Source organism: Lichtheimia ornata (genome assembly GCF_029851405.1).
Source record: "Lichtheimia ornata isolate CBS 291.66 chromosome Unknown scaffold00007, whole genome shotgun sequence".
NCBI lineage: Eukaryota > Fungi > Mucoromycota > Mucoromycetes > Mucorales > Lichtheimiaceae > Lichtheimia > Lichtheimia ornata.
In genome coordinates this window covers 656,182-671,207 of record NW_026695327.1, presented here as the reverse complement: position 1 = coordinate 671,207, position 15,026 = coordinate 656,182, and the positions used below count along the sequence as shown (strand labels likewise).

Genomic DNA, 15,026 nt, shown 5'->3' with positions numbered 1-15,026 from the left:
TGCTCCCTTGTCTCCTTGTTAGTCTAACTATTTCCTTGTTCTTTTATTGATTTCAAACCCCCGCCTCTTTGTATAATGACATACACAAAACAAGTATCATTTTAATAGCTATTGTCAGTACACTACCAAGTTACATATACAAAGCTCAGAGAATGGGATACATAGTGTGTGAATGGTCAACTTATGGAGGAGCACATATGGATTATGACAATAGTGTTTAACTGGCAAACATGAAGAAAGTTGGAAGCATGCTTATGCTAAATATTCAATGCAGTATTGTATTCTCCAACGAAAAAGCGGAATAGCAGGGTTTTCTCGATATGGGGAAAGAAGGAAAGGATCATGTAACAATGAAAAAGACGAAAACAAAGGAAAAAGGGGTTACTCAGCCATTAGTAGACACGAGCGAAAGGAGGAACAGGCTTGCACTCATTCTCATCAAGAGTGTTGGCTTCAACGGATCGGTAAGTAAGCTTAACTTCACCGGTTTCTTGATCTTGGTATGAAAGAGTGTGCTTCATCCAGTTCTCATCATCACGTTCCTTGAAGTCTATAATAAACACACACACGCATGTTGTTAATGGCCCATTTCCAATAAAGGCTATGTGTATAATATTGATATTTACCATCACGAGCGTGGGCGCCACGAGACTCAGTACGAACGGAAGCAGCGTGCATGGTTTGAGCGGCACAAGTCAACAAGTTTTGAAGTTCGAGGGTCTCGGTCAAATCAGTGTTCCAAATCATACCACGATCAGAGACCTTAACATCAGAGAAGGACTTGAATACTTCATCAATCTTCTTGACACCTATTTCATACGTCAATAAAACCATCTCATATCATTTCTCATTTGTATCACACATACCTTGATCCAAAGTCTCCTGAGTACGGAAGACAGCAGCATCAGCTTGCATCACCTTTTGCATGGCAAGACGAATCTCAGAGGTACGCTTGCTACCATCAGCGTTTCTTAACTTGTCAAGGTTGGCAATGGTGTTGGCACCTGCATCAGCAGCGAATGGCTTGAGAGGAGTACCAGGTTCAAGAGTTTCGGCAATGTGGTGAGCAACGGCACGACCAAAGACGACAATGTCCAAAAGGGAGTTGGCACCAAGGCGGTTAGCACCGTGAACGGATACACAAGCAGCTTCACCAGCGGCGTACAATCCAGGAACAACAACATCTTCACCCTTTTCATTTTGACGAATGACCTCACCAGTGTAACGAGTAGGGATACCACCCATGTTGTAATGGACAGTGGGCAACACAGGGATAGGTTCCTTGGTAACATCAACACCAGCGAAAATGGCAGCAGTTTCAGAGATACCAGGAAGACGTTCATGAAGGACTTCAGCAGGCAAGTGATGCAATTGCAAGTAAATGTGATCCTTTTCTTCACCAACACCACGGCCTTCCTTGATTTCAAGAGTCATGGCACGAGAGACGACATCACGTGATGCAAGATCCTTAGCAGTAGGTGCATAGCGCTCCATGAAACGTTCACCAGCAGAGTTGATCAAGATACCACCTTCACCACGAGAGCCTTCAGTAATCAAACAACCAGCACCATAGATACCAGTAGGATGGAATTGGACGAATTCAAGATCTTGCAAAGGAAGACCAGCACGAGCAACCATGGCGTTACCATCACCGGTACAAGTGTGAGCTGAAGTGCATGAGAAGTAGGCACGACCATAACCACCAGTAGCAAGAACGGTCTTGTGGGAGCGGAAACGATGAATAGTACCATCCTCCATGTTGAGAGCAATCACACCCTTACATTCACCATCTTCCATAATCAAATCCAAAGCAAAGTATTCGATGAAGTAGTTGGTGTTGTGACGCAAAGATTGGCCGTAGAGAGTGTGAAGAATGGCGTGACCAGTACGATCAGCGACAGCAGCACAACGATAGGCTTGACCACCCTTGCCGAACTTTAAGCTTTGACCACCAAAGGCACGTTGATAGATCTTTCCTTCTTCGGTACGAGAGAAAGGCACACCATAGTTTTCCAATTCCACAACGGTGTGGGGAGCTTCACGACACATGTAATGGATGGCATCTTGATCACCAAGCCAATCGGAGCCCTTGACAGTATCATACATGTGCCATCTCCAATCATCCTCAGTCATGTTACCCAAAGCAGCATTGATACCACCCTATTATCAAGTTTGAGTATGAGGATCATCCAACCAACCCACTATTACACATTTTACCTGAGCAGCGACAGTGTGGGAACGAGTAGGGAACAACTTGGTGATACATGCAGTGTTCAAACCAGCTTCAGCAAGACCAAAAGCAGCACGAAGACCAGCACCACCAGCACCAACAACAACAGCATCATATTCGTGATCAATGACAGGGTATTTGCTGGCAATAGATCCCTATAGCAACACATCAATAAGAGGATTCATAGGCACACTATGGGTTACTGCTCGTAGTCTTACGCTAGCTTCCTTTGCGCGAAGAGGATTGGTGGCCATAACTTGCATTGCAGCCTTGGAGTGGTGAAGACCACGCACAGCCATACGACCTGTAGAGGATTCTGTAATGGTGGAAAAAGTGAGTATCGCGTGTTGACATGTGACCCTGGCAAGCTGTCAAAACGTACGAGAAGTGCGCGTCTAGAATAGAATCGTTAGCCAATGTGTACCATGCTTTGAACGTTGCCTTTGAAAACAATACTTTACAGCCACAGACGATGCGGATTGAAGAAGCTTCAACATTGTGACGTAAAATGCAAGCGTAGAGTGGGGGGTTGTAAGGTGGAGAAGGGTGGGTGTGGAAGAGAAAAGAGTAAGCGAGTGTGTGTGTGCGTGCTGAACTCGAAATTGTGTTTTTCTGTTCCCTCCAAGACCTTCAATTAAGCCAGGGGCCAAGCGGTAAATATTTCACATGTTGTATGTGCGTAAAGTACGTTTATGGTTTTTTTTTCTCTCTCTCTTCTTGGGGATCCTTTATTCATATGCATGGAGCTCTCAGAGCTCTAAAATGATGACACAATAATCATATACATGATGTTTTTAAGATGATGATAGAATGGTGGTGGTGGGATAACTATATACACATATACTATATATCGCTTGATGATGAAGTAAGCAAGGGAAAAAGAAAAAAGAGCATATCGCCCCTTATATACACAAGAGGTACCGTAGGATGGCCATAGATTGGGGGTCACAAAGAATAACCGATCAAGGAAAGCACAAGGAGTCTTTTCCTCCCCTACTCAAAATCAGCAGAGCCTTTGTCGTTTGTTGCTCCGCTGTCGATCGTAAATCTTTTGAGCTGATTCAAATTGTTCTTCAAGCGATTTGACCTTGCGTTCCAATTGGTAGACTTTTGTAAACAAGTCATCGTAGTCTTTGAGCATTTGTTGATTTGGTCCCTGCATCCTTGCAAGTGCCATCTGATCCAGATAAGCATGGTAAATCGAATCAAAGATAACACAAATGGTGGTCCATTCGTCATGAAGAAAACCAAGTTCGTCCTCCAATGTGTCCAATCGTTTGTTGGTAAGGATTTTTCTAGACGTTGGTCGTGGTGTACAGGGTTCAGAGCGACGCATGGGATTGGTCATCCAAAGACGCATACAATTGCAAGAGAAATGGATGTTGGATAAAAGTGGTGGTGAAGAAAAAAAGTGTGAGCTTGAAAGAGTGAGAGAGAAGTCAAACTCTGGTAATGAGATTGGGGTATGCAGGCATCGTTATGGCTTTTATACATTTGCCACAGTTGTAGTGTGTGTCCATTGTCCTACCCGTCATTATTCTTATCCCTCCCCCCACTCACCTACCCTAACTAGAGGACGCCACAGTGAGATGTGGTGTTCATGTAAGGTACTAGCTGGTGAAACCGTGGCTAATATGTAACGCTTGGCAAAATTAAGAAGGCCAAGAGAAAATGGAAACGTGAATTATGCATGTAGCTCACTAAAAGGGGTACAACAAGAACAAGCAAGGATGATCACGTCAGTTCCCAGGATATTGGGAAAAGGGACAGCAAAATTAAACTTTGTAGGTTTCTCAAGCTTGCCTGATCGGGCGACAATGCCGCGTGCGTAGTGAGGTGAAAAACCTTTTACCACCCACCGAAGCGGACTCTAACAGCCGCGTGCGTGTTGTGAGATGAAAGCCCAGTTACCTAAATGCTTTCCATATGGCCGGTTTACCAAAACACCTTCCACTTGGCCGGTTTACCAAAACACCTTTCACTTGGCCGGTTTACCAAAACACCTTTCACATGCCCGCTTTCCATCAACCATCCAACCTTTATTATGATGATACATTTATGCACACATATCATTACTACCTCGTGCCATTGCATGACTCTTTACTATTATTGTTCAATTGGCAATTGCTTTATTTCATTATACACAACATACCTGCAAACGAGTACAAAAGGCTGTTTCCTTGTTTGGCGTACCAACCGACGGAATGCAAACCGAAACTTTTTTTTGGCGCTACTGCAGCATTTGTGACACCAGCTTTCCAAAAATACACAACGTGTTGATGCAACCTAAGGATCGCCGAAAGCATTCACATTTGATCCCATCTTAATTCCTATCAATGTGAATCTTGATTCAAGAATACTAGATGGTATAGCCACTGTGGCACAGCACCCTTGCATACACCGTATGATGCCAAGAAGAATACAAGCACTCTCAATCCCCCCAATTCCATCATTCACACATCATCAGGCCCGTTAGTAATTACTCGCAACATGATAGGACGCACTGACCATCTCTCATACAACTTGCATATGCTAGCTGCTGCTGCGCAAACAACATCCACAACACACACAAACAAAGCGTTAATTTGTTACTCACATGGGTCATTTGCGTATGCATCCTGATAACTTTCTCACAATCTTGACCATCGTGCACATCATCATCCACCCTATACCAGCACCCTGCATATCACATTGTGTTTCAACAAGAACCCCATCACCCATACACCTAGGGGGCGTTGATAAATAGATATAGCTTTACAAAGTGTAGATGGCAGGAAGAGAACAATAATGCGAAAGGTATACAAGAAAGGTGTCACATGACTCATTGGGGTTGGTATCCGGACCATGGAATGAGAAGAGGTGGTGTAAAAGTAGTAGTGGCGGTGGTTGTGGTATTAGCGATGATAACTGCCTTTGCTGCTTGAGGATGAAGGCTGATCCAAGGGAACATGAGCCGATTGAGGAGCGAATTTCTTGATTGCAGCAATCAACTCTGGTAGACGCAGGGGCTTTGTAACGTATTCATCCTGCAAGATGATGTTTGCATGAGTCGATCCATATGCACAATTGTAAAAATAGTATCCAATAACTTACCATCCCTGACGCCAAACACTTTTCTCGGTCACCAATCATGGCATGGGCCGTCAACGCGATAATGGGAATGTGAGAATCCGTACCTGATTCTTTTTCCAATTGTCGAATCCTTTGCGTAGCTTCAAAGCCTCCCATCACTGGCATCTGCACGTCCATCAAAATCATGTCAAATGGCTCGTTTTGGAACTTTTCCACAGCAAATTTGCCATTGCTGACCGTGGTAACATTGTGTCCAAATTTTTGTAGAATCCGAAGAGCAAGTTTTTGATTCACCATATTGTCCTCCGCAAGTAGAATTCGAAGAGGCACCGTCTTTGATGAGTCGCTTGGCAACGCAACGTGACTTTCCAATGCTGGCAATAACACCTCCATCAATTCAGCAAGTGTTTGTGGCGAGTTGATGTATCCCGTGATACCCAAATCGATGCATAGTTTCATGTTGAGCATGTGGGCTTCGGGTGAAACAATCACCAATGGCGTGTAACGCAACGGCATGATGTCTCGAATTTTGCCTGCTTGAGCCATCTTATCGATAACCACGGTATCAAAGTAGGGCGTGTGCTTAGCTCTGGCTGAGTACTTGTTGGCCAATTCGGTTGCTTCGACCACATCACATACACGGTAAACTTCCAATCCAAGCTTCTCCATCTTGCTCACCAATCCACTTGAATCTTGCAGGCTGTCGACAAATAGAATACGTCGGCCACGGAATCGTACCATCTTATCCATAACGTCCTTTTCTTCCACATAATGTAGTTGCAGCTTCATGGTAAAGTAAAACTGAGAGCCACGACCATACTTGGATTCCACCCACACTTGGCCACCCATCAACTCGACAAGATGCTTGCAAATAGATAATCCAAGACCAGTACCACCATATTCACGCCTATAGCATACAATGATAAGTATCGCATGTGATACCTTCCTATATCATTACTTACGTTGTGCTTCCATCGGCCTGACAAAATGTATCAAAGATGATTTGCAGCTTATCAGAATGGATGCCAATACCGGTATCAGCGATACAGAATTGCAATGTAGCAAAGTTGTTTTGCATATCAATGACACGCGCCTCCAATGCCACTTCGCCTTGGTTTGTAAACTTGACGGCGTTGCCAATAAGGTTGGTGATGACTTGTCTTAGACGTAATGGATCGCCAATAAGATGATCAGGGATACCCTTATCGACATTGTATATCAAGTCAAGCTTCTTTTGATTCGCCTTGACAGCCAATGTTTTGAGCACGCTGAATACTGATGAACGCATTGAAAAGGGAATCGTCTCCATGGTCATACGTCCAGCTTCGATCTTTGAAATATCCAAGATATCATCAATGATAGTCAACAGGGTATTGGCCAAGCTTGATACAATCATGAGATTTTCTCGTTGTTGTCTGTTAAGCTCCGTCTCCAATGTCAAGGCTGTCATTCCAATAATGCCATTCATGGGTGTTCTGATTTCATGACTCATGTTGGCTAAGAACTCGCTCTTGGATCGATTTGCCATTTCAGCCGTCTCCTTTGCTTGACGATGCTTTTGCATGGCATCACGTAAAGAGCTAACCATTTGATTGATCTTGGTCTTTAGAGCATCCATCTCGCCTTGTGCCTCAACAGTGATCAAGCGAGAAAAGTCATTCTCGGCAGCAGCAGCGGAGATTTGCGCAAACGCACGCACTTGTGTTGTAAGATTCGATGCCATGGTATTGACATTGCTGGTGATTTCAAGCCATACACCACCCACACCTTTGACGCGTGCTTCCACACCAAGATTGCCTTCAGTACCAACTTCGCGAGCAACACGTGTAACTTCGAAAGCGAATGAATTGAGTTGATCAACCATGGTGTTGATGGTATCCTTGAGCTCAGCAATCTCGCCATGTACTTCAACTTCAATCTTTTTGGATAGATCACCTTGAGCCACAGCTTTACAAACTGCTGCAATAGAGCGTAGCTGATCCGTTAGGTTGCTTGCCATGAGGTTCACATTGTCGGTAAGGTCTTTCCAGGTGCCATCCACGCCCATAATCGTTGCTTGGCCACCGAGTTTACCCTCTGTGCCAACTTCTCGTGCCACACGTGTCACTTCAGCAGCAAACACACGAAGTTGATCCACCATAGAGTTCACCGTGTTCCTAAAATAGTAATATTTAATAAAGGAGATCCATCATCACTATGCATGAAGGGGTAACTTACTTTAGCTGCAAGATCTCACCTTGCACTTCAACAACAATCTTCCTCGAAAGATCACCTTTGGCAACGGCAGTGGTGACGGTAGCAATGGATCGTACTTGTGTTGTGAGATTGCCTGCCATCATGTTGACATTATCCGTCAAGTCCTTCCATGTACCAGCCACACCTTGGACATGAGCTTGGCCTCCTAATTTGCCTTCGGTGCCGACTTCACGTGCCACGCGTGTCACTTCGGTAGAAAATACTCGCAATTGATCCACCATGTCATTGACCGTATTCTTGAGCTCAAGGATTTCACCACCACTCTCAACTTCAATCTTTTTGGATAGGTCACCAAGAGCAACAGCCTTCGTCACTTGAGCAATGGATCGCACTTGAGCCGTCAAATTGGCTGCCATGGTATTCACATTGTCCGTCAAATCCTTCCATGTACCAGCAACACCTTGCACAATAGCTTGTCCGCCAAGTTTGCCTTCGGTGCCCACTTCCTTGGATACACGTGTCACTTCGGATGCAAACACCCGTAATTGATCCACCATGTTGTTAACAATGTTCTTGAGCTCAAGTATTTCACCACCACTTTCAACTTCAATCTTCTTGGACAAGTCTCCCAATGCAACAGCTTTAGTCACCTCCGCAATGGATCTCACTTGATTGGTAAGGTTGGCCGCCATAATGTTGACATTATTCGTGAGCTCCCACCAAGTACCAGCGACACCACGCACCACTGCTTGGCCGCCCAATTTGCCTTCAGTGCCCACTTCCTTGGATACACGAGTGACTTCAGATGCAAAGATACGTAATTGATCCACCATGTTGTTGACAATATCCTTGAGCTCTCGAATTTCACCGCCACTTTCAACCTCGATCTTCTTTGACAAGTCACCAAGAGCAACGGCTTTAGTCACCTCGGCAATAGAGCGTACTTGGTTGGTGAGGTTTGCAGCCATGATATTGACATTATTTGTGAGCTCCCACCATGTGCCAGCAACACCTTTGACGACAGCTTGACCACCCAGTTTTCCTTCAGTGCCAACTTCCTTGGATACACGGGTCACCTCGGACGCAAATATACGTAGTTGATCCACCATGTTGTTGACAATATCCTTGAGCTCAAGAATTTCACCGCCGCTCTCGACTTCAATCTTCTTTGATAAATCACCAAGAGCAACAGCTTTGGTCACTTGGGCAATAGATCGTACTTGAGCTGTCAAATTTGCTGCCATGGTATTCACATTGTCGGTCAAATCTTTCCATGTGCCCGCCACACCTCGTACAATGGCTTGTCCACCAAGTTTTCCTTCAGTGCCCACTTCCTTGGATACACGTGTCACTTCAGATGCAAAGATACGTAGTTGATCCACCATGTCATTGACAATGTTCTTGAGTTCTAAGATCTCGCCACCACTTTCAACTTCGATCTTCTTGGATAAGTCTCCCAATGCAACGGCTTTTGTTACTTCGGCAATGGATCGTACTTGATTGGTAAGGTTGGCTGCCATGATGTTGACATTATTCGTGAGCTCCCACCAAGTACCAGCAACGCCTTTAACAACAGCTTGGCCTCCCAATTTGCCTTCGGTTCCCACTTCCTTGGATACACGAGTGACCTCAGATGCGAAGATACGTAGTTGATCCACCATGCCATTGACAATATCCTTAAGCTCAAGAATCTCGCCACCACTCTCAACTTCAATCTTTTTGGATAAATCACCCAAGGCGACAGCTTTGGTGACTTCAGCAATAGAGCGTACTTGACTCGTAAGGTTGGCTGCCATGATGTTGACATTATTCGTGAGCTCCCACCAAGTACCAGCAACACCTTTGACGACAGCTTGGCCGCCCAATTTGCCTTCAGTGCCAACTTCCTTGGATACGCGAGTGACTTCAGATGCAAAGATACGTAATTGATCCACCATGTTGTTGACAATATCCTTGAGCTCTCGAATTTCACCACCACTTTCAACCTCGATCTTCTTTGATAAATCACCAAGAGCAACGGCTTTAGTCACCTCGGCAATAGAGCGTACTTGGTTTGTCAGGTTGGCTGCCATGATATTGACATTGCTAGTGAGCTCCTGCCATGTACCAGCTACACCACGTACAACAGCTTGGCCTCCCAATTTGCCTTCGGTGCCCACTTCCTTGGATACACGTGTCACTTCAGATGCAAAGATACGTAGTTGATCCACCATGTCATTGACAATGTTCTTGAGCTCCAAGATCTCGCCACCACTTTCAACTTCAATCTTTTTGGATAAGTCTCCCAATGCAACAGCCTTGGTTACTTCGGCAATGGATCTCACTTGACTTGTAAGGTTGGCTGCCATGATATTGACGTTATTGGTAAGCTCCCACCAAGTACCAGCGACGCCTTTAACAACAGCTTGACCACCCAATTTGCCTTCAGTGCCAACTTCCTTGGATACACGAGTGACTTCGGACGCAAAAATACGTAGTTGATCCACCATGTTGTTGACGATGTTTTTGAGCTCGAGAATCTCGCCGCCACTCTCAACTTCAATCTTTTTGGATAGATCACCCAATGCAACAGCTTTAGTCACCTCGGCAATAGAGCGTACTTGATTGGTGAGATTTGCTGCCATGATATTGACGTTGTTGGTGAGCTCATACCACGTGCCAGCAACACCTTTGACAACAGCTTGACCGCCCAATTTGCCTTCAGTGCCAACTTCCTTGGATACACGAGTCACCTCGGATGCAAATATACGTAATTGATCCACCATGCCATTGACAATATCTTTGAGCTCCAAGATCTCGCCACCACTTTCAACTTCGATCTTCTTGGACAAGTCTCCCAATGCAACAGCTTTAGTCACCTCCGCAATGGATCTCACTTGGCTCGTAAGGTTGGCCGCCATGATGTTGACATTATTCGTGAGCTCCCACCAAGTACCAGCTACACCACGTACAACAGCTTGACCTCCCAATTTGCCTTCGGTGCCCACTTCCTTGGATACACGAGTGACTTCAGATGCAAAGATACGTAATTGATCCACCATGTTGTTGACAATATCCTTGAGCTCTCGAATTTCACCGCCACTTTCAACCTCGATCTTTTTGGATAAATCACCAAGAGCAACGGCTTTAGTCACTTGGGCAATGGATCGTACTTGCGCCGTCAAATTGGCAGCCATGGTATTCACATTGTCGGTCAAATCCATCCAAGTACCATCCACATTGGGCACCACAGCTTGGCCACCTAGTTTGCCTTCGGTGCCCACTTCCTTCGCAACACGTGTGACTTCGGCAGCGAATACTGTGAGTTGATCCACCATGTTGTTGACCGTATTCTTAAGGTCCAATATTTCGCCACGGGTTTCCACCTCAATCTTTTTGCTCAGATCACCTTTGGCGACAGCTTTGGTGACCTGAGCAATCGATCGCACTTGCGTAGTCAAATTGGCAGCCATGGTATTCACATTATCGGTAAGGTCTTTCCAAGTGCCGCTGACATTGGGTACAACTGCTTCACCTCCAAGCTTGCCCTCGGTGCCAACCTCACGTGAAACCCTGGTCACCTCGAATGAAAACACGCGTAGCTGATCCACCATGTTGTTGACGGTATCCTTCAAATCGGAAATCTCACCACTAACATTGACAGTGGCCTTTTGGGATAAATCACCATTAGCAACGGCTTTGGTGACTCTTGCTATGGACCGCACTTGAGTTGTCAAATTAGCTGCCATGGTGTTGACATTGTCTGTGAGATCCTTCCACGTGCCACCAACATTGGGTACTACTGCTTGACCGCCAAGTTTGCCATCTGTACCAACTTCTTTGGCTACACGTGTCACCTCTGTTGAAAATACTCGTAGCTGATCCACCATGTCATTGACGGTGTTTTTCAAATCAAGAATCTCTCCTCGTGTTTCAACGTGGATCTTTTTGCTGAGATCACCCTTGGCAACGGCTTTTGTCACTTGTGCAATGGATCGTACTTGGGTTGTCAAGTTGGCAGCCATGGTATTCACATTGTCGGTCAAATCTTTCCATGCACCGCCCACATCCTTCACCACAGCTTGTCCACCAAGTTTGCCTTCGACACCCACTTCCAATGACACACGCCGTACTTCAGCTGAGAATAATGTCAATTGATCCACCTATAATTCATGTATATCATTAGCGACATGAAAGTTCATAGCCATCTCTCACACAACATACCATTTTGTTCATGGTGTTTTTCAATTCAAGCACCTCGCCTTGAGCGTTGGCCGTCACCTTTTTTGATAAATCACCCTTTGCTACAGCTTTGGCGACTGCAGCGATATCACGTACTTGTCCAGTGAGCTTAAACGACATCATGTTGACGTTATCCGTAAGATCTTTCCATATGCCAGCAACATCTTTGACCACCGCTTGGCCTCCAAGTTTGCCTTCCGTGCCAACTTCAAGTGACACACGCGTAACCTCGGTTGCAAAAATAGAAAGCTGTATGCATAAAAGAGATTTAGCACCGGCACGTGGTTGCCATAGTAACCATATCTTGGCAATAAACAATTACCTGATCCACCATAGTATTGATTGTATTCTTCAAGTCAAGCATTTCGCCCTTCACTTCCACGGTCACTTTTTTTGTGAGGTTGCCACGAGCCACTGATTTGGATACTTGAGCAATATCACGGACTTGGTTTGTAAGGTTGGCGGCCATGGTATTGACATTATCAGTGAGCTCCTTCCAGATGCCGTCAGCACCGGCAACTTTGGCTTGTGCACCAAGACGACCTTCTGTGCCGACATCGTGTGCTACGCGTGATACTTCCGATGCAAAGAGATTGAGCTGATTGACTATGGTATATATGTTAGGTGTCACAAGCTAAACCGAAATAAGGCCACCCCTCCCAGTAATATTAAAATTTACCCATGGTGTTGAATGTGTTTTTTAACAAGAGTGTTTCACCTTTCACAGGAACGGTCATGGCTTTGCTTAAATCACCACGTGCAATGGCTGTTGATACATCTGCAATGTCACGCACTTGTTCAAGATGGCTTCGAGTCATGCTGTTGAGGTTCAAAACAAAGTCTCGCCAAACACCCTTCATCTCACGATCGCATCGAGCTTGTACACCGAGTTTGCCTTTGACAGCTGTTTCATGAGCAACGTACATGGCCTCATCAGCAACGTGTTGTAAGCGTTCGATCATGCTATTGACGGCATTTTTGAGCATGTTGATAGGTGACGATGAATGTATAGGACCGGAGGAGGATGTGCAGCGCTCGTGATTACATGTGATACGATGATTGAGTTCACCCGCAAAGACTGAGGATGCAACTTTAACAGCTTGGACCACACAATCAGGACATACAATGTTGTCGGCACTTGTACTGGCAGTAGCGGCAGGGAAAGACATGAGCGGTGGTGACATTGTGTTGCCAAAAAAGACAGGATACACATTGCTAGTAGGTGGGATACCAAAAGGTGGCGTCATGGAGGGTGATGGCGTAATCGAACCAGCAACCATAGAAGCAGCATTTGTGGCGATGGGAGGCGTTCCAGAAGTAGTGGCAGTAGATACAGCTATACAAGAAGGAAGGTGTTTGTAAAAAGACATCATCATGAGAACAAGTCATATGAAAGAAAGAAATTCAAGGGGATTTTTCCCATCCCAAATCTTACCAAAGTAACCAGTAGGTGAAGCAGTAGACGAGGAGGTAGGCATTGAAAGCATTGGGCTACGATTATGTGGTTGCATCTTCTCCAACATGGAAGAATCACGGATAGTCGAGATGCCATGTTCAGGTGTTGCCATGGTTTCAGTAGTGGTGGTTGTTGTTGTGGTGGTTTCAATCTTTGTGTTTGTTTCAGTCGAAGTTGTTGTTGTGGGAGTTGGCGGTGGCATTTCAGTTGTTGTTATATCATGTTCTTGATCGTTGGATGCTGATGATGATGCTAATGATGATGCTGATGGGATGATAGTAGTAGCTGCAGCTGGTGCTGTACTTGTTGCAGTTGGCGTTTTGGCTGCTGCTGTAAGATCCTCTGATGATTCACATTGAGTTGCTGTCAGCAGCTGATATTGTTGCTGAATAGCGATCCGATATCTGAGATTGTCGGTTTCTAGCATAAGCTGCTTTTGTGCAATATTCTTCAGGGCCGTGTCTAAGGTAGTGGCAACTTCTACTTCCTCAGGCTGTAGTTTGTCAAGAGTGTCTCGATCCAGTTGTTTGCTGAGGCAATGGTCAAGATGTCCCTGATCGAGATCTCGCACAATGTCACGCACGTAGTTCAAGACGAAGGTGCTCATGTCGATGTGGGTGGTTGGCGATGGCGGCTGGTCTGGTTGTTGGAGGGATTGAACGTCGAATTCGTTCTCGTTCAAATGAGAGCAATGCTTTTTGCTGTTGTTGGCACGAGTGTCGTCTGTAAAGGACCGTTTCATAACCACTCAAGGCTATGTAAACTGACGGACAAAGAAAGGTGTCGTGGGACAATTACAGAGTAGCCTGCAAGGGAATAAAGGATAAAAGGGGGGGTCTGCAGCCTGAACTCTTTACGAAAAGGAAGAGAGAGAGCGAGGAAGAGATGCAGTAAATTGAATTCGTTTGGCCCTTTTAGCAGAAAACAACTGACTGGGATCAAGGTGCGGTCAGCAGAGAGTAGTATAATCATCACGATAGTAGTAGAATGAATAAAGTAATGCAGCTTTACCTTCATGCAGTAGATACAGGTGTATTAGCAATTGGGGTAAAAGAGTTATAAAAACACACGAATTGCTGGTTAAGTAGTCGACACGAAAGAGATGCGACAAAAGTGGGTGCACGAGGTGAAGTGTGTGTTCACAACAACGCTACTTTTTCTTGACGCACACACACACGCACACACGCACACACACACGCTGAGTGCTAAAGTTTAACGTTTCATGGCGGAGCTATTTGTTGTCTCATCCAAGATATTGTTGTGTGATGCGTGGGCAAAGTTGCAGGGGACACTTTGTCGGCCAAAGGTCGCATGACAAAGTCATCCACTGTAGACGTAGCCACTTTTTAATCTTCTGGACGGTAGCAACACTTTTATCCTTCTTATAGTTAGATCCTGCATGTTGGGGTGGTGATGGAAAAGACGCCAACAACAACAAAAAACTAGAATCGGATGAACTGTTCCTGCACCACTCGTGTAACATTTATTTTCCCCTCCAAGCTTTATCCTTATTAGAAATGGTTACTGATTCCTCGAAAAATGAAAAATGAAAGGTACGATGCCCTGTTGTGGCAGTGTTTGCATGCATCCATCATAGCAAAAAAACCTGTATGTGGGAAAGTAAAAGCCCCCAATTGCTTCTCAGCAAACCTATCAAGCATGCAGTTTTACCGCGGGAACGCATTTAGCCAACACAATAAGATCGCACACGTCATTTGCCCCTTGACAAATTAGCATTGCTTTCATCTATCACTATACAGACTTGTGTTGTGCATCATCACTCAAGAGCTCTTTTGGCCTTTCTTAACATAAAAACACTGATCAGAGCAGCCCCAAAAATTCAATGGATGA

General features: G+C 45.2%; 3 protein-coding genes across 3 annotated transcripts; all 3 read right to left on the bottom strand.

Annotated features, from left to right (window-relative positions):
- Positions 1-392: 392 nt before the first annotated feature.
- Positions 393-2,727, bottom strand: O0I10_002629 (succinate dehydrogenase [ubiquinone] flavoprotein subunit 1, mitochondrial; the record flags this gene model as incomplete). Its single annotated transcript, XM_058482709.1, has 7 exons — positions 393-550; positions 627-809; positions 867-2,160; positions 2,218-2,385; positions 2,449-2,546; positions 2,613-2,625; positions 2,692-2,727. The coding sequence occupies 7 exons, from the start codon at positions 2,725-2,727 to the stop codon at positions 393-395; spliced, it is 1,950 nt and encodes a 649-aa protein (XP_058346733.1).
- A 506-nt stretch (positions 2,728-3,233) lies between these two features.
- On the bottom strand, positions 3,234-3,566 carry O0I10_002628 (uncharacterized protein; the record flags this gene model as incomplete). Its single annotated transcript, XM_058482708.1, has 1 exon — positions 3,234-3,566. One exon carries the CDS (start codon positions 3,564-3,566, stop codon positions 3,234-3,236), a length of 333 nt encoding a protein of 110 aa, XP_058346732.1.
- A 1,558-nt stretch (positions 3,567-5,124) lies between these two features.
- O0I10_002627 (uncharacterized protein) lies at positions 5,125-13,917 on the bottom strand (the record flags this gene model as incomplete). Its single annotated transcript, XM_058482707.1, has 8 exons — positions 5,125-5,256; positions 5,324-6,209; positions 6,265-7,458; positions 7,520-11,640; positions 11,702-11,968; positions 12,042-12,325; positions 12,399-13,055; positions 13,155-13,917. 8 exons carry the CDS (start codon positions 13,915-13,917, stop codon positions 5,125-5,127), a joined length of 8,304 nt encoding a protein of 2,767 aa, XP_058346731.1.
- Between the last annotated feature and the right edge of the window lie 1,109 nt (positions 13,918-15,026).